Source organism: Cornus florida, unplaced genomic scaffold (assembly GCF_030987335.1).
Source record: "Cornus florida cultivar Cherokee Brave unplaced genomic scaffold, ASM3098733v1 CherokeeBrave_3.0.0_Hap2_Chr05, whole genome shotgun sequence".
Classification (NCBI taxonomy): domain Eukaryota; kingdom Viridiplantae; phylum Streptophyta; class Magnoliopsida; order Cornales; family Cornaceae; genus Cornus; species Cornus florida.
Window position 1 is genome coordinate 68,986,445 of NW_026775575.1, and position 19,464 is coordinate 69,005,908.

The following is a 19,464-nucleotide window of genomic DNA, read 5'->3' on the forward strand; positions in this document are numbered from 1 at the left end:
CCAAAATACCCTTACTTTGTAATATATTATTATATCAAAAAATTATATTGAATGAGAGATTCTTATTAGTAAAATAGAATAAAATATAACTAATGCATTTTTATAAAATTAGTTTTAAATTAGTTTCTCCAAACCAACTCATGCATTTTCATAAAATGAAAAAAATATATATAATTATCTTATACAATGCAAGACAAATGTACCAAAAACTCGGATCCACAAATATTTCTTAAAAATATTTTGATGGGCTTCCTAATAGTATACTTTTACAAATTCAAATGTCTGTGATTTTTCAAAAGAAAATATTTAAGAATTATAAAATCCAAAACAACAACAACAACAACAACAACAACAAAAAAGGCCCTTTATTGTGATAAAATATGAAAATTTTCCTATGAAATTGTCTGTGTCCTGCACATCCAAAAAAGTAATGACCCAATGTCATAAGCTCATTCTAAAAGGACTGGGAGATTGCTAAATTTTCCCAGTGATGGAAGTGGATTCTTAAAACAACATACACATGACATTTTTCGTTTTTCTCCAACAAATGAAGATCACCATAATTATCAAAACATTAGAGACCAAAAAATAATAACAATAATAAATAAATAAATAATTATTGCTAGACAATGACTAAGAAAGTTGCACAACAGAGCACAGAAGCTTATATAAGTTCAATTACACTGTCTTCGTCTCATCCTTATGTGTGTAAATCAGAGAGAGGGAACAAACTGCATATAGATACATATTATATATATTACATATTATATAGTGTGTGTATACGTGAAGAGAGATATGGTAAGAGAGGGGACGCACAGGTTTATGTGAACAAAGACAAATGGTCTTTTTTGTCTTAAATTACTTTATTAATTATAGGTGGGAATGGAATGGGCATTAATCCACAACTCAAGAAAAGGAATGGCCATTCCAACTTTTTGATGGGATGAACATTCTCAGGGAATGAGTTGGAATAGTCATTTCACCTTTAAAATAGCACCCCAACAAGGAAAAAGGAATTAGAAGTTGGAATGGTCATTCCATTCCAGCTCATTCCAGCACACCAAACTAGCCCTAAGCGTGTTTCCAAAATTACACCCGTATGCATTTCAGTTCAAACACATTGCTTGATATTCATGTTGCAACAGTTGATACTCACGTTGTAGTGTAACGCGATATATATAGACACCGAAAGGCGAAAACCATATTCACGTTAAACTTTTACGTATATCCAACCTATTGCAGGCAAGTTTCATTCACACTCAGAAACACTAGTTTCAGAACTAGTTTTCATCCGTATTAAGTTGGGATGGCTTTCCTTAACCTTTTTTCTCTTCTGTTTTTTTTTTTTTTTTAAAGGTAATCGAGTATTTGGCGCTTAGCCCCGACTAAATCCCCAAATCACCGTGCACAGCTCTCCCTTCACATGGATCAAGTAAAGTTTGGGTTTTCATTAGTGAATGTGTCTCCAAAAAAATTATTTGTATTTAAGGAGAGTCGAAACCTATTGCTTCACGAGACATCAAGCCTAATTTATCACTAGAGCAAATACCTTGGTTTCCCTCCTTCACCTCTTTTAGCAAAGGTTGAGAGTTTAATTTTTCCGAGTGTCTTACTAATGGAGGAACAAATACTGTCAGTTCTTAATTCCAATATACCATGAAACAAGCTTATATATGTGTCCTTGAATATAATCTGTTATTTATATATATATATATATATATATATATATAGCTCTATATATCATCCTCTTTATTTACCTCTTCTTTTATTATTATTATGTTTTTTCTCATTTGCAATATCATTAATATGTACACCTTCTTTTCTTTTTCTTTTTTTCTGCGTCAATGTACAGGTAAAAAAGTATATGAATGATTCAATGAAGTGTGATGATAAAGCGAGTCATTAAAAGGAGTATCCAGGGGACAAAATTACAGAATTAGCCTTGACGTACCATATTTATTGAATATACATGAATGCTAGAGGTTGTGAGGGACCCATGCATCACCCATAAGGGAGACAAGTCTTTTCGCCCTAGCTTTAATGGTGTAACGAGAGAAGCTCATGGTCTTTGTGACGCAGAGAATAAGATGCCATGCTTTGCTTTCCGTGTGCTCCTACTTTGTACATGTTTTTCGTAACACATAGTAGGAGTGTATTATAAATGAATAAATGATTTAAGTACGAGGAGGGGGAGTACTAATTATAGTCGTGTAAGTAATTATTTATTTATAATCGTTATTAAGATTAATTAGTTTTAAATGTATTAATTATTTTAAGTTTTTATTTTTATAGAACTTTACTAACATTACTTTTTAGACAAAAATATCCTTTTAAATTATCTAATCTTTCCTCTTCTCTTCTTCTTTTCTTCTCTTCTCTTTTAATCGATAATGTGTGGTTATGTGAATAGATTATAATTAATTCACAAGAGATGGATGGATTCAGAAAAAAAAAAAAAAAAAAAAAAGGTCAAAAAAAAAAAATTGATGATATATTTTTTTCCTTTTTTGTTTTTTCCAATATATATATATATATGTGTGTGTGTGTGTGTGTGTGTGTGTGTTTCTTTCTGTATTTATTTTATATTTTTACAACTATCCTTGTATAAATGGATTTAAAAATAAATAAATAAATAAAAGAAAAGGAAATAATTCATTCACCAAAAAAGAAATATATACGTATATAAAAATAATTTTGTATATATATATTTTTAAATCTCAGAATCTATCTTGTTCTTTTTTCTTCTTCTTTTTTGGATTTTTTTCTATCTCTTTTTTTTTTTTTTTTTTTTTTTTCTCATAATCCATTTCTTGTGAATGGATTATCCTATCTAACTTTTTTTTTCCTTTTTCAACATCCATTCACATCACATTAGTTATTATTATTATTATTATTATATATATATATATATACACATACATATGCACACATCCCCACATGAATCGATTAAAAGAGGAGATAAGAAGAAAGACATAATTTAAAAAGGTATTTTCGTCTAAAAAGTAATGTTAGTAGAGTCCCATAAAAATAGAAACTCAAAATAATTAATGCATTTAAAACTAACCAATCATAACTGCGATTGTGAATGGACAGTTGCTTGCGCGACTGCAATTAGCATTACTCATGATTTAAAGATCGAATTTCCAAATCTACCTCGGTGAGAGATGATGGGTTTCATTATATGATGTTATCATGACGTTATGTGATGAGACTCATCATCTTTCTCACATGAATTGAATTCGATCTTTAATCACTACTCATTATAAATGTGTATATAAAATATAATTGACGGATCCAGAAAATTGAGGGGAGGCAAAGTTTCAGAGCGGGAGACACTAAAATTTCATAGATATATAACTGCAATATGGAAAAGTTCCTAGTATTTAATGTTAAAATATATATATAAATCAAGGGAAGCAATTGCCCCTGGAGCCTATGTAAGTCCGTCCTGTGAGCCCTAGTCTATTATTTTGATCCGTTAACCAACTAATATGGTAATTATTGAACTAAACACTTTAAAATGAGAAAGAAACTATCTTATTAATTATTGTATAAAATCTTATTAATTATTGTGTGATGCTTTAATATGACAACCATATGAGTACCATGTTGAAGCGCGGGTGTTTGGTTTACTCCTAACAGAGTTAAACTCTCAATTTCTTATTTGGAGAGCAGAGGTGATACTACTCGGATTAATTGTCTGATTATGAAGAAACTATTAAAAGTAAAAGTTCAGAAAATTATTTTGATTTTTTTGTGTGTAATTTGTTGGCTAATATACATGTACATTTCATTCACCCTATGGCCTATGCCCTATTTGAATTTGAATTTGGCCAACTTTAAGTGAACTAGTTTGTGGAGTATTTACTTTAAACCATGGTCAAGGGTGACCAAAATGATCACTTTAAACTTTTAATTTGACAGAAGATAGCTTTATAAATTATTGAAATTTATAACAATTAAACGCGCCGTAGAAGGGGGCGTGAAAGAGACATATATATATATATATATTGAATCATAAACAAAAGCAAAGCAAAGAAGAAGATGACTATATTTTCCATACAGATGAGGGTTGTTCAAGTCAAAAGAAAGATTTCTTGGGCAATCAGCCAAGCAAAGAAAAAGCCACTAACCATTTCTCTCTCTTTCTTTCTGCTGCCATCGGCTTTTTTTTCCTTTCAAGATTCTTTAGTGCATATATTGAAAATTAGGTCCATTACAAAATGGGTCAATTAGGGTTTGCTAAATTGACTATAATAATCATATTAAGTGCCCCTCCCATATGTATATAATATATGTATGCATGATTAGAAAATACCCGCTCTCACACACAAACTCGTTCGAATGTCCACTATGAGACTCAACTCATCACCTCTCCAGACGGAGAGGTTATATAGTTGAGTTAATAGCCCAATGTTACACATATACACACTTGTATCCTAGTAATTAAAAGTAAGAGAGAGATGATGTCAAAGCTCCTTCGAAAAAAAAATGTGGGAAGAAAGAGAGAATTAAAAATCTTAGAAATGGCCTCATATATACATAATATATATTCAATTCATTTCATAATAATAAAAAATAATTAAAAAAAAACTTAACTTTCTAGAAGAAAAAAAATGTTCACCATAAGAGAGAATAGTAGAGAAAATTCATTTCAAATCAACATATATATATATATATATATAAGGACATCTCTTATAGTCTTATGACAAGCATTCTTAAACAATTTATGTGCTGCCAAAAGTTCACTAATTTGTTCAAAAATAGTAATATATCATAACAAACTAATTGAATTTTTTTAGCGGCCACTGAAAAAATTAAAGACAAAAGTCAATGCATCTACAAAGATGTAGGTATTTTCTATATATTGTGCTTCAGAGAGCTAGGTTCCTCACTTCAAATATGTACTATATATATCTACACAAAACCGATCAGGTTTCCCATCTTTTTAAGTGAACCTAGCTATGAATTTTTTTTCCTTCTTGTAATTAAAATTATCATATTCATTATAGCTTCACAATCAGAAAAGGGTATTTCAGTAAATTCAGCCACTCATTCTGGCACCTTTTGTATATACCACGATATTAAGTTGGTTCTAGCTTGGTTCTCAACAAAGTGTATATCGAATTTCAAAACCTCCTTCCATCCACTCTCTCTCTATCTCTCTCTCTCTCAGCCTTCAGCCTTGGTGGTGTGACTGGTTCATGGATATTGATCTCTTGTGGACTCTTGGGGGGTGGTTTATTAATCCTGATAATTGCATGGCCACAATTAGAACACCAATCTCTGAAACCTCCACAAAGTCACAACCTCTCCTCCTCATTCTAGGCCTTCTCTTCATCTTCCTCGTCCTCGTCCACTCGGCCGATCCATTAAAGCCCTCCATGGCCTCCTCAATTCCCACTTCACCAGCTACCACCTCTACTATGAACTTGCACCCTAAAAGAAACCCTACCCAAAATTCACACACTCCTTCTAATGGCAGAGAGTTCGAAGCCGGTGCTCACGAGGTCCCGAGCGGACCTAACCCTATCTCCAACAGGTAAAGTAGTAGTTTAGGGCATGATCAATTGCTGCATGTGTTGGTGGGAGCAGTTGAAGAAGATGATGGAGAGGACGTTGTAACGGCCGGCGCCATAGTTATTGTCATCTTTATGGTCTTTATATATATGAGTAGCTAGCTAGCCATTAATAGTGCTTGTCCCTCAGTAAGAAGTTTGTTATGTCATCAATTGTTAGCATTACTTTGATCGATGTTCATCTTTTTCTTCCTCAACCCCTAGAAATGTATAGCAAGAGATACTCTATATATATATATTGATATATTTGTATGTACCCATTAATATGTTTTATATATAGATGATGATGGTTTTGTTACCATAGTTTTCTTTATAGAGAGATCTTGCAAAGAAAGGGAAGAGGAAGAGAGAGAGAGTGTGTACACAAATTATTTGTGATTGTTTGGTTCAGATTTGAAACACACACATATATATATATTGATGTATGTTTTTTTGAAATTTTTTTATTATTTTTTTGGGGAATTTATTTAAATTTTTTATGTTTGTTGTTATTCATATTAATGCTTCCAAATTTTATCAACGATAAGAAATATATATATAGTTCTTGATATGTTCCTTAGCTGTCTAGAAGCATGGTATTTATAGACATTCAGGAAAAAACCATGGACTATATATATATAGAGAGAGAGAGAGAGAGAGAGAGAGAGTCTTCCATTAATTTACCATGCCATTGTTTTTAGTATCTAGTGGTTTGATTGATTTTATTGCTTAAAATCCAAATTTCTATATCTAAGAGATGTAGTTGACTGAGATCTACCATGAATTATTGTGTGCGTGTGTGTGTGTGTATGAGAGAGAGAGAGAGAGAGTGAGAGAGAGAGAGAGAGAGAGAATCTAGCATGGAGGGTTTGATTGGTTTTCTATGCTAGGTTTTGGTTTATTAGGTTTCAAAGTTGAGGCGGAGGGAAGAAGGGTAGATAAGAACGGAATCTGACCCACAGGCGAGGGCAGTGGTGTCAGATCCGTGCACAGTGAGTGAGAGGCGATCGAGAAGCTTTTGTTTTGGTGGAAAAAATAATTTGATAGGTCTTGGAATTTGCTTTTGTCTTCTCATCATCCAATAAAGCTGATACGTACCCAAAGTCTTTAGTGTGTTTTATGATTTCATAATAATTAATATAGTTTTATTCCCCCTATCATTGAACAATCTTTACCCATCATATTATATGCCAAATGATGATGTTTTTCATATATGATCTTATTTCTTTAACTACTTTTTTGGTAATCATACTCTTAAAGGCCAATATATAATAATAATATTTCAAGTAAATTACTCCTTAGATTTTGGGTATATATTGAGCTGATTTGGAGAGGCAATTAAGAAAATAGAACAAATTTGGACATCCAAAAATCTTACTTTTGAGTTTTTTTATTTTAATTATTTAAGTCCTAAATCACTAAATCTTTCATGTAAAACTCTTACTAAATAGAATTAAAATTTTGTAATTATAAGTTTATTTAAGAATTAATATATAATCTAGCTTTTTATTTGTTTCCTTAAGTTTTAATTATTTAACCTTTCAAAAAAAAATGTTTTAGTTATTTAATAATTTTGCATTATGACTTTAAATAATAATTAATCTAATTTAAATTCAATTGAAAAACTCTTGTATAGAAAATTCGATTTTAGTACAAAAAAATTTATTATTTTATAAAGAAAATATTATTTTTCTTTTTATTCAAATTTTATTCCTAATTATATATATATATATATAAATGATGTCCGGGTGAGCAAGAAATTTATCCAATTGTTATTTATTTATTTTTAATAATTACTCTTTTTTTCACACTTAAATCATATTTAACATTCAACATTTTTTGTGTGAATAAACTATTTTGTTTACTGATAAATAAGAGATCGTGAATATATATATATATATATATATATATATATCTCTTGTGATGTGAAGGACAAGATCATCTTAATTGAATTGTGGAAGAGTAATGCTGTCCACGAGTTCTCCTAATTGAAATCGAGATTTGTGAACGTAAAGACAAAAAGATAATCCAGGCCAGCGGTTAATGAAGAATACTCATGGCTAATGTAAGAGCGTGACGTCATTATTTTAGCTTTATACTGCATAAAAAATAATATTAGTCCCATGTCTCTACCATTGAAGCTAGGGGTGTGCAAAAAACAAACCAGCAATCGGAAAAATAAAATCTGATCCGACCGAATCGGATAGGTTGGTCTGGTTCTATAACAGTTCGGTTCGGTCATGATTTCAAAATAATGGAACGGTGAATTTTTTGTTCAGTTTCGGATTAGGGTCCTACAGGACCGGACCGCCCAAAACGAACCTGTTATAATATGTATATAAATATATGTTATATTTTATATATATATAGCTATATCTATATATTACTCTTAACTTTGCAAGGGATTTCGGCACCACGATTAAACGGAAGCCAATATTCATCATTATATGATATTTTATTTATTTATTTTTGCTTCTCTCAATGTTTTAATTTTTTGGTGCGTGCCAATATTTCTCCACTATCGCATTTTTTTTCTTTGTTCACGCAGCCTCATTCACTTCTTAGTTCTTAACACCGCGAGATTCTGTTGTTGATCAATCTCTTTCAAACGACCTTCAATGGTCGGTCATCGCCGTCGATCTTCTATCGTTTGTCATCGGTGACATCCTCTTTCTCACACTCTCATCTCTGAGTCTCACGGTGTGTTTGTGCACAACCAACAACGACAACGAATAAAGTTTCTTAGTTTTCAACTACGGATTTGTCATCTTTTTCAGCTTCAGCAAGATTCAACTTTATTTTAATTTATAAGATTTAGCTTTTGGATCTATTTCACCCACTTTCCCCTCAATTTTTCTCTTTCTATTTTAATCTTGGAATTGGAAATCTGAATGTCTTTATTGATATTTTTGTTATATATACAATTCAAGGGAAAAAAATCAGAAAATAAAATTCAACTAGAACCTTGGAATCGAACCAAACTAAACCGTTTTTTCATGATTTGGGCTGGTTTGGTTCCATGGCTAAAATGGTCTAATTCGGTTTCAGATTTTTTGGAACCATAGGGAACGATTTGGTTTCAAAAATCTTCAAAACCGAACCAAAACAGACCGTGTGCACTCCTAATTGAAACCAAATGAAATGAAAAACACACAATGGAAAGGAAGAACTCGCACGAGTGACCCAATGGAAAAGGGGATTCTTGGGGTGAACCGTAAATTCCAACGTCCAGTCCAGTTTGATTTTTACAATGCAAAAAACACCCAGTGTTAAATGATATGTACAATTTATGAAGAGTTTCTCATAATTCGGACGTCCAGTCCAATTTGATTTTTACGAGGCGCAAAAATATCCAGACTTAAATGATACATATAGTTTAAGGGAAGTTTACATATCATTCAAGAATTCAAAATGACTACCAGGTGAGTTGATTCTAAATTCATAAAAAAATACTATAATAAAAAAATAACCAACATGTTAGATGAGGCCGGGCATCACAGGATATATAAGCAAAAACCATCTATTATTTTTGGAAATCAATCACTTCTCTTGTGTTGTGGTCTCAAAAAATTCAATTGACTCAGCCATCAAATAACCGAGCTTCTAGAGCTACTCTCTAAGAAAAGGGACCACTCGCAGGCTTTCCTTGGAAAAGACTTTTTTGTTTTTTTTTTTTCCTTTTTCAGTGTGATTCAGGTCGAATTCATCATGAAGGCATATAAAATAACTTTTATTTTTTATTTTTGTAGGTTTTAACATTTTTTTCTTTCATAAATAAAAATATTTTACATCCAAACAAGGTCAAAAATTCAATTGACTCAGCCATCAAATAACCGAGCTTCTAGAGCTACTCTCTAAGAAAGGGGACCACTCGCAGGCTTTCCTTGGAAAAGACTTTTTTTTTTTTTTCTTTTTTTCTTTTTCAGTGTGATTCAGGTCGAATTCATCATGAAGGCATATAAAATAACTTTTTTTTTTATTTTTGTAGGTTTTAACATTTTTTTCTTTCATAAATAAAAATATTTTACATCCAAACAAACTGAGCCAAGACTGAAGGAGTGAGAAGGATTTGTAATATATCTTGTCTAAAACAGAACGCATTATATAGTCATTTATTGAAGTTATGCCCTGTTATATATCATGTGTTCTCTCACCCAGTTCTCAGTATGGTGATTCTGACTTTTAACTTTAAAAAGTCTTAAACCCTAGGCCAAGGTTTCCAGACTGGTAGGACAAAAAAAAAAAAAAAAAAATTCCTGACAAATGGTGGCATTCCAGGCCACATTGTAAACAGATCTTGAAGATTGCAGTGGATGGCTTCCCATATCATCTCTCTCTCTTACACAAACATCATTCTTTAGGGCTGCAAGGTTAATGGTGTCGACCATCATGCAAACCTAGTATTACCAACCAATTATATCTCATCATATATGTTATGGATTCAGACACTATAACTAATTATTTAAATTTAATTTAATTTAATTCAAATGCCTCATACTCAATTTAATCAATTGTGAAGCTGAGAACATCCCAGCTTCAAGCCCCCCAACAAAGTTCATTTGCAATTTGCAGAAGAATATGGTTTTACATAAAAATTAAGATGTTACAGCAAAGGTAGTTGTACCAACTAGTTCAATTCTTTCCTTCTCAGTGCTAGCTTTGTGCAACATTAATATGTCCATACCTCTGCATCACTTTCCTAGTAGCGATGGCTGCGGCTTCACTCGCACGCAATGTTCCAGTTGCCATTAGCGCAGCAAATTCATTGCCGATCTCCTCCTGCACCTTGCTACGTGCATCCCCTAGAGGATCTCCTGCAACACCATTGACAGGCGACTTCTCTTGTGCGATAGCAGGTTTCGCAGCAGGAGGGACTATGTTGTCCGTCGTCTTTGACTCCCCCACCTTTGCAGGTTGCTCTTCAGATTTCACTTTATCCCCTCCTCCCGTGGATGAACTACCCGAAGTTTTGTTGGCAGAGCTCATGGGCTGGGATGTTTGGGCCATCGTAGACGGCCTGAATTGTGGAGTTTGGGGAACAACACCTTCTCTCAATGTTGTCTCCAGCTTCTGTATCATAGGCACTGCAGAGACAGTCAGTCAGACAGTAAATTCCCATGACAATATGTCTATCCTATACATCCTTTCCTTTCTATAGTCGCCAGCCATTGGCCAACCTCTTTAAAGATCATATTGAAACAGAGAACCAGCAAAAAGATGTGCGTGAATGTGTTCACAAATGTTTCTCCAAATGCTTGGTTTCTTAGAAACTCAAGCTCATTGCATTCGCAAGTGACTTAGTTGGCTCAACCACACACATCGAAAATATAAAACGAAAAATATGTTTCACGGATGATAACATGAAGCACAAGAAATGAGAACTTACATATAAGAGAACCCATTGGGCTGCTCATAACTTCATTAGGGAGGTTCAGAATATACTCTGGAATAGTCACACCCACCAAAAATTGAGCAACCTCGTTGCTGAAGTTGTTGCAATTGTGATTTAGGAGGTCATAGGTTTCGACTGTATACCGAGGGCTAATCTCCTGCAGATACATTTCAAAAACATCTTTGGGAACATGCGTGACACCGAGATCTACCACTTTAATCGGGGTTCCATATTGTGTTTTTCCAATAGTGCCATGTTGTATACCGCCCCCAAAAAAGTACTCATGACCATAAACGACTACGCCTGTGTGCCTGTCATTCAAAAGGAAAAATATATATATCAAAACCATGTCTCAAAACACATTATGCAAATATCAAAATCTGAAAGGTGAAAACCATGCCAATGAACTCCCAATGTATAAAAGCAAATGAATGTGACTTGTTGGGCTCCAATTGCGCCCAAAAATGGCTCCCACGTCTTTCTTTAACTGTCTTTAAATGGTGGGAATATAAGTGTTGATTTGGCATAGCTTTTAGTTTTGCTTTTTAGTCAATAGAAGAAGAGAAGAAGAAGCTATTGCTTCCATTTCGCTTATGAATTATGTTTCAGAAGAGCTTTTAATGCTTGAAAAGCGTTTTTTTTTTTTTTTTTTTTGTCTGGCAAACGCAAAAACATTTACTGAAGCTTTTGTAATGTGAAATAACGATTTTGCCCTGAAATGAAGTGCTTTATTGACCTGTTTCGGAAAGTAAACTTGTTAGACTATTTGTCATACACTCATTCCTCAAAACACCCAATAAATAATAATCCTAATGAATCACTCAACACATGCAGTTCCTCTCTTAAATATACCAATGAAATTAAACTTGTGTCCGAAGTTCTTCTGCAATAAAATTGAAATCAATGATCCATACAGAGACAAATAATGGAAGTTTGACAAAATGTTATCTAATCATAAGAGCTCTGTTGCAAGTTCTGTTTACAACTTCCACAATTTACCTTCACAAATACTACCCCTGCACCTTTCACCATGTGCAACAACTTGGAAGCAGGACAGACCCAGAAAATTATGTGAGGGGGCAGTGGGGGCAAAAGTGAAACTTTATAGGTATATAATTCAAAAATAAAGAAGCAACGGGGATATAATACCAAACAAAAAGAATTCAGTGGGGGCATGCCCCCACTGACTAATACACAGGTCCATGCTTGCTTGGAAGGTACTAGACCCATTATGAAATTGTGCAAATTTACTTTCTTGGCATTGCGCAACTTCAAACTGACCAATTAAGCATATAGATTATTTTATCCATGAAAATGATAAAAATAAATAAATAACTAATAAAAAAACCATTGCTGGCTGTGTCAACAAAAGTATAGAACAAATAGTTTTTCCTGCAACAAGAAGTGATAAATTTGTAAATCCTTAAACATGTTTTTTTGTTTTCTTTTAATCAAACCAAATTTTTCGCTCAAACATGGATAAGCCTTCCTTAAATCTTAATACCAATGTCTGATCAAAGACCCTTGATGTGATCGTCACATTGCTCTAATGCAGACAAGCTGAAGCCTCTTTGTATTGCTTTGTATTGTTCCATGATCCAATAAGATAAAATTTAAGACTTGTTGTAATCTTAAGGGATTGTACCTTGTTCATATACCATTCTTGAACGTCTGATTAAACTTTGTTTCACACTCCTTTTTTTCCTGATGTAACTCTTATGTTGCTCATAAATCATTGAACTCCTCTATGAAAACTCAAATTATTGACTACATCGTTGTTGAAACTCAATTCAACTGCTATCATGGATAATGTGTGTATTTATATATATATATATGTGCGCATGTACTAGTTACATATGTATATACCTATATAATTCCAATCATCATTTTGATCGTAAGTAGGATCTAAATTAATTTGCATATCTATTTATAGGACAACAGTGTTACAACGAACAGGCATGAGAAAATGCGTGACTTTTGATAATTCAACAACTTTTGGGATAAATCAGGTATTTTTTAATGAATCAATAAAAAATAAAAATAAAAAATTTAAAAATAAAAACTAAAGATGTGGCTTTTCAAAACTCAATAAATTTTGGATGAATCACATCTTTTGGTACTAACCAACAAAACAATTTCAAAAATTATAAAGGCTATTAAAGTACTGTAGTATATATAAAAATTAAAAATTCTATACACAGTATGTGAATTTTGTATTAAGTTATGTATATTTAAAGGGAAAATTAAATTTCTAAAAATGTATATAAAAATTAAAAATCTTATTGAGAAAATGCATGACTTTTAAAATTCAACGACTTTTGGGATGAATTACATATTTTTGAATTTAAAATTTAAAATTTAAAACAAAAACTAAATATCTGGCTTTTGGAAACTCAATAACTTTTGGATGAGTCACATCTTTTGGAATTAACCAACAAAACTATTAAAAAATATAAAGATATTAAAGTAATATAGTGTATATAAAAATTAAAAATTCTATACACTTTTAATAGTAGTATAGGTATAGATATGTATATATGTAAAATGTTCATTCACATGACCATGTACTATAAGATACCAACAAGGAAAGGTAAAAAAAGGTTAAAATGAAATATATTATAAACAAAAAGCTGTTAGCATTCCAACAATTCATCCCAGTGGTTGGCAATGAACAGAAAATCAAACCCTGATTTAAGGAGAACTATCTCAAGATATTTGGGAAAGTTATTCTGTTTACCATATAACCAATAATACAAGGTTTATAGAACTTAGAGGCTGGAAAATCACCTCTAGAAAAACTAATATCAAACAAAATAGTGTAACCCAAATAGCTAGAGAATATAAGTGGAACAGTCCAAGAAAGAGATTGATCTACTGGAGCAAGAAAATAATGAGATGATGATAAGGTGACGACAATCACCAGCAAGAAGACCAAGAGTAAGGTGCTGCCATGGTGAACGGAGAGAAGAGGAAGCATTTGAAAGCTATTGTTTCACAAAGAAATTTTTTGCCAAAACTAGGACACAACTGGTATTCTTTTTCTCAACTAAGAACATAAGGGTCAAAAATGGAATTCTGAATGTTCCATTGAAAGGCTCGGCATATTCCCATGTTTTTGTTGAACAACTTTCCAAGGAAGCTGCTCCCCAAAATGGTCATACAAATGGCCAATGCTCTTCATCCAGACCATCCAAACATTCATAAAATCTGCTTTTGGGATTTAAAAGCCAAAAGAAGCTTTTCAAAAGCCATTATAAACAAGACCCGAGTAATTTCAAGAACATAACCCGCAAACTGCAATATATATATGTATATGAGAATGAGAAGAGGAATTGGTTGGACAAAACCAACGAATAAATGCATGTCCAAATTCTTTTCTTTTTCTTTCTTCTCTCTAAAATCAAGACCCAAAAAGTGAACAATAGTAGAATATCTGTAGAACCAAACACAATAATATTTGTTGCGCCAAAGTGTGAACAACAGAAGAATATTTGTTTCACAAGTGTGATGTCGGTTCACATGTCATATGTGAATGTTAACTCCTTGAATGAAAGTGTATCAGCAATTTCTCTTGTTTAAGAGCTGTTAATATCTACTTCTTACATAAATAAGGCCTGGTCAAGAGTTAAAGCTCAAATGAAAATGGAAAATATATATATATACTTAATAAGAATGTCCAATTATTGTAGCTCTAGAACAGATAAAACACTCACCAAATGCCCTCAATTGCTTTCCCCAAAAATGCCGTGGAGAGCTGGCGAGCTAATCCTTGGCTTAAGTCGTAAACGTTCAATGATACCTTCTGACCCTCCTGTCACCATCCAAGGTAGTAAGTGAAAATACATACTTTTTTCTGATTAAGACCATTAATTTTACCATTTTCCTAGAAAAAGAGCAATAAGTAAACAATGCAATCAAACAATACAAAAGGAGTGAATGGGGAGTGCGATAATGAAATATTTGCATTAAATGAATTTTGTAAAAAATACCTCAGCCATCTCACACAATCCGATATAATAAAGTCTCAGCCGCTTATGTTACCGAAGGTTGCAAGATTTTTAGTGGAAGTGAGCAAGATGACCTATACAAACCCGGTCATAAACCATGAGTGTCAGTTGGAGGCAGAGATAAGAAAAATCATTAACTGCCAACAAATGCAAATATCAATGCATGCACCAAAAGAGAATGTCATGTCTTAAAGCATCTAAAAACAAAAAAAACTAATTATGAAAGCATTACTCGTGCTACTACACATACTCATATAGACTACATAAATATCTTATTTTCTTTAGATAAAGAGGCAAATGACTAACAAGACGTATAAGTTTAAGAATATTTCAAAGTGAGGAATATCAAAAACTTCACAAGAGACGGATACTAAAAAAGCCTCAGTTTTACAAGCGCTTCTTCTCTTCTTTACACGTTCTCTATCTAAGAAATTAAACAATGTTTCGGTAGTGAATGCATAGAACCAACAGATATAATTTGAAAGAACAAATGAACACAACTATCCCTATAGAAAATGTGAGTATGTCTTGTTCTGCTTAAAAATGCTAGGTTCCGATAATGAGTTCAAACACGTTCACAAGAATTGATTCATATTCCAGTAAAATCCGTAACTCCACACCTATTGGAAAATATATAATGATCAAAAGTGAAAACCACTAGTTGAAAAAGAAAAAATAAAATAAAATTTAAGCAAGTGGAAGCTTCATGTCCATTTATCCAAATTGTTCAAGAAAATATATATATATATAATAAAACCATCCAAAACTGACAGCACACAGGGACAGATTTACCATGTGCCATGGGGCCAGCTGCCCCACCCAACCCCCCACACAACACATGGTAATTTTTTTGTCTTCCCCATTTTTTTCGTAATTTTATACATATATTTTTCTGATTTTACGAAAAGCCCCGAGACTTAAAAAATTATTAGTCTGGCCCCAACCTTTTTACTTTCCAAATAATCCAAAAATATCAATCTCTCTCCTCTCTCACTAGATATTTATTCTCTATAAACATATTTATACTTTGTTCTTGGATCTCAGATAAATGTGTGTGTATATTAGAATAACATCACTTTTTTTTGTATTCCATTTTGTTTTTGAGATTTAGGAATTTTATCTAAATCTTTTCTATTTCAGTCATTTATATATATTATTGTCTATCTTTGCAGATTATGCTAAGATGCTTTATTTGTTTGTTATGTAACTCTCACAAAATGTTGAGTATTGTGTGTTTTACAGATTATATGCATTTTGATATTTTATTATAAACCAATTTGTTCAGATTCAAATATGCATGCGTTCAATTCAAATCTTACTTTAAATCCATTTATTATGTTGATATTTGCTAGATTATGTTTCATTATGACACATGAATCTGTTATATATATACAATATATATATATATACCTAATTATATTTTATTATTGTAGGTAGGACAGCCTTAGCGATTGACGAACTTACTTTTGGGGAATGTACTAGTTAATACTTACAATGCATAGCTGAATAGACAATTAGTGCTTGCAATGAGTATCATATTGTTCTAATTTTATTTTGCAGTGAAATAGGCAATCTTAAACACTTTTTGCATTGTAATGTAAGTTCCTATATATTTGTCTTGATTTCTCTTGTTCTTCTTTTTTTTTTTTTCATGCTCAGTACACCCCTACAGCACGCATATCAAGTCATCCAAATCACCAAATTATAGCAACATATTCATAAAAGAGAGCTGACCAAAATAAAAAAATCTTCATTTATCAACAACCATCATTATAAATAGCAACCGCGGCTTCAGAACTTCGAGATGGAACACGAAAATTATTAATTCAATTAAAAATAATCCATGAACCCTCAGCATCCTATATTTGCCCTCAAATACATATATAATAAGATTTAAAACTTCAATTTTTTATATACAGAGGTGACGAGGCAAAATCATTGAAAATAGCATAATAAAGTTTATACACATCTAAATCTGGTTCCATAATTTGATAACGTTCATACACATCTAAATCTAGTTCCATAATTAAAACAAAAACACACAAATCCCTAAATTTCTGAGGCATTGTCCTTCTGCAAATCAAATCAACAATTTACCTCCTAAGTATGTGGAGGGTGCAAAGAATACATCTACAATCACCCAAACATGGTATAATTCATACACATTCAAAATACAGGATTAATGAGAGAAAATCACCAAAAAGAGCGCCCAAATCACACAGATCAAACTCAAAAAACCCTCGATTTTGCCTAACGCCCCATCACGTTTTCGATTCATGGATGCATCGACATACATTTCAAAAATTGATGTCCACCGCAAGAAAATTCTAGCATGTTTTACGTAATAAAAAATAAATAAATAAATAAAAACAAATCCATATATATGGGAACATACATCTATATATATATACGATATATATCTATATATGAATGAATAGATATGTACCTGAGAAAGCCTATGAATGAAGAAACAGCAAAAACACAACAATGTAGCGTCAACGAATTGAAAGTTAGGAACAGAGATGATAATGGAAAGCCTCTTTATACGAGGTGAAGATTCTATATCAGGACCGACGACTGGATTCCCCGTTTCTCCTATGACTTTCTAGAAAGTACTTGCCAATCATCCCTTGACACGTGTATGAATTCTTTCCTGGTAAAAATACAAAAGGAATACTCAATTTGGTCATATTTGGGTTCCGTAATGTAAATCAAGGCCTTTTATTATTATTATTAGATGGAAAGATAAAAAGAAATTTAAAAAAAAAAAAAGAAAAGAGTGAATAAAAGGAAATAAAAAAGGAAAATACACTTATATTGAGTTAGTAAGTAGTAATTCAAAATAATAGAGTTGCCTATTTTATAAGTTTATTTTTCATTTTGATTGAATGAACAAAAATAATTACATATACATCAAGAATTATTATTAAAATTTAAAATATCCTCCTAACTTATATTTTAAAATACCAAATTATTCTTTTAAAATTAAATCATTCCTTAACTCAAAAAATTCAAAAAAAAATACCAAACCCACTTTGAGTATCATTTAACTAGATAATTTGGTATCATTTAATTTAGGAAAACGTAGAACAAAATACATAGATTCTTGCCCTCATAGACAAACTATGCTTCTCCCTTTTTTTTCTAATAATTAATTAATTGTAACCCCTTATCCTTATATATAGACATACACTTTCCATAAGAATGTACTATATATATATATATATATATATATATAAATATTGCATTGCTTGGAGTGAATTGTCATAAGAATGTACTATATATATATATTGCATTTTGGAGGATATTTTGGATCTTAAAAATGATTTTCAAAGTATATGTAATTATTTTTCTTAATTCAATCAAAGTGAAAAGCAAACTTTTAAAATAAATTGCTTTGTTATTTTAAGCTTCTAACTCAATGTAAGTGTAGTTTTCCCCCAAAAAAAAAAAATTAAAATAAAATTGTCTCTTTGATTAGAATAATAGAAAATTTGTAATTTTATAGTTTGAATAACATGCAACTAAAGGTATTATTGTAGCTTTATAAAACTTTCTAAAAATAATTACTTTTAGGAAATTTTATAAGATGTATGGTTATGGAAAGTAATTTTTGGTCAATTGTTTCCTTTTTCTACTATCCAAAATTCTACTTCAAAAAAAAATTATATTTCCCTTCTTTTCTGGCTATTACTATTTAAACAAAGGAAGCAATGTTCGAAAATCAAAAGAACTTAAAATTAAATTAAATTTCATGAAATTTAAAATCTCAAAACTAGAGGAATTTGATAGGATTTGTGAATTAATTTAGTTGTAAGTTTGTAACACAACCAATTTGTCATTCTTTTTTATTGAAATGCAATTTATTTGTATTTGAATAAGTATGTAATTAGCAATTAAACAAAGTTAATGGGAGAAGACATTTTCGGGATTTTTAAAGTAAATCAAACCTGCTTTCAAATACTAATAAGGTGCAATTTTAAGTGCAAATACCTTCTTCTTCTTTTTTTAATTCTTATTCGTCATCAAATTGCTTGAGATTGCGATCTAACAGTTTTTGTAATCCAGTTGTTAAAGACATTTCTTACCAAGGTAAAAATAAAATAAAAAATTTGCTAAAAACATATTTCTAAAATAGTTTTTTTTATTTTTTATCTCAAGTACCTTTTTTTTAAGTTGTTTGCATTTAAGATTTTGGGCTCCTTTCTTTCCAGCAAGGTGCTCATTTGGTCAACTAACATATATGTATTGGGGTGGTGGGCTCAAATGATTAATGCACATTTATGATACAACACCACCCCATCCACCTAAGTGCATATAATTTATACTCCATTTATTCCAAAATATACGGTTTTATCTAGAGAATTCAACTTGTTATAGCAATAGAGTTTTTATAGTTTTTTTTTTTTTTTTTTTGTATTTATAAGAGTGAAGTTTCAAATATATCCTTATTAAAAGATAAAATAGTGGTCCAGCACTCTCCCTTTTTTTTATTTTTTTCCCGGCA

At 31.5% G+C, this 19,464-nt stretch overlaps 1 protein-coding gene across 1 annotated transcript; it reads right to left on the reverse strand.

The window, feature by feature from the left end:
- Positions 1-10,007: 10,007 nt before the first annotated feature.
- Positions 10,008-17,537, reverse strand: LOC132306740 (uncharacterized). The gene is made up of 5 exons (XM_059804285.1): positions 17,404-17,537; positions 14,940-15,031; positions 14,664-14,761; positions 10,945-11,261; positions 10,008-10,642 (listed from the first exon to the last, which is right to left on the reverse strand). Exons 2-5 carry the CDS (start codon positions 14,946-14,948, stop codon positions 10,212-10,214), a joined length of 855 nt encoding a protein of 284 aa, XP_059660268.1. The 5' UTR covers positions 14,949-15,031; positions 17,404-17,537; the 3' UTR covers positions 10,008-10,211.
- Positions 17,538-19,464: the final 1,927 nt, after the last annotated feature.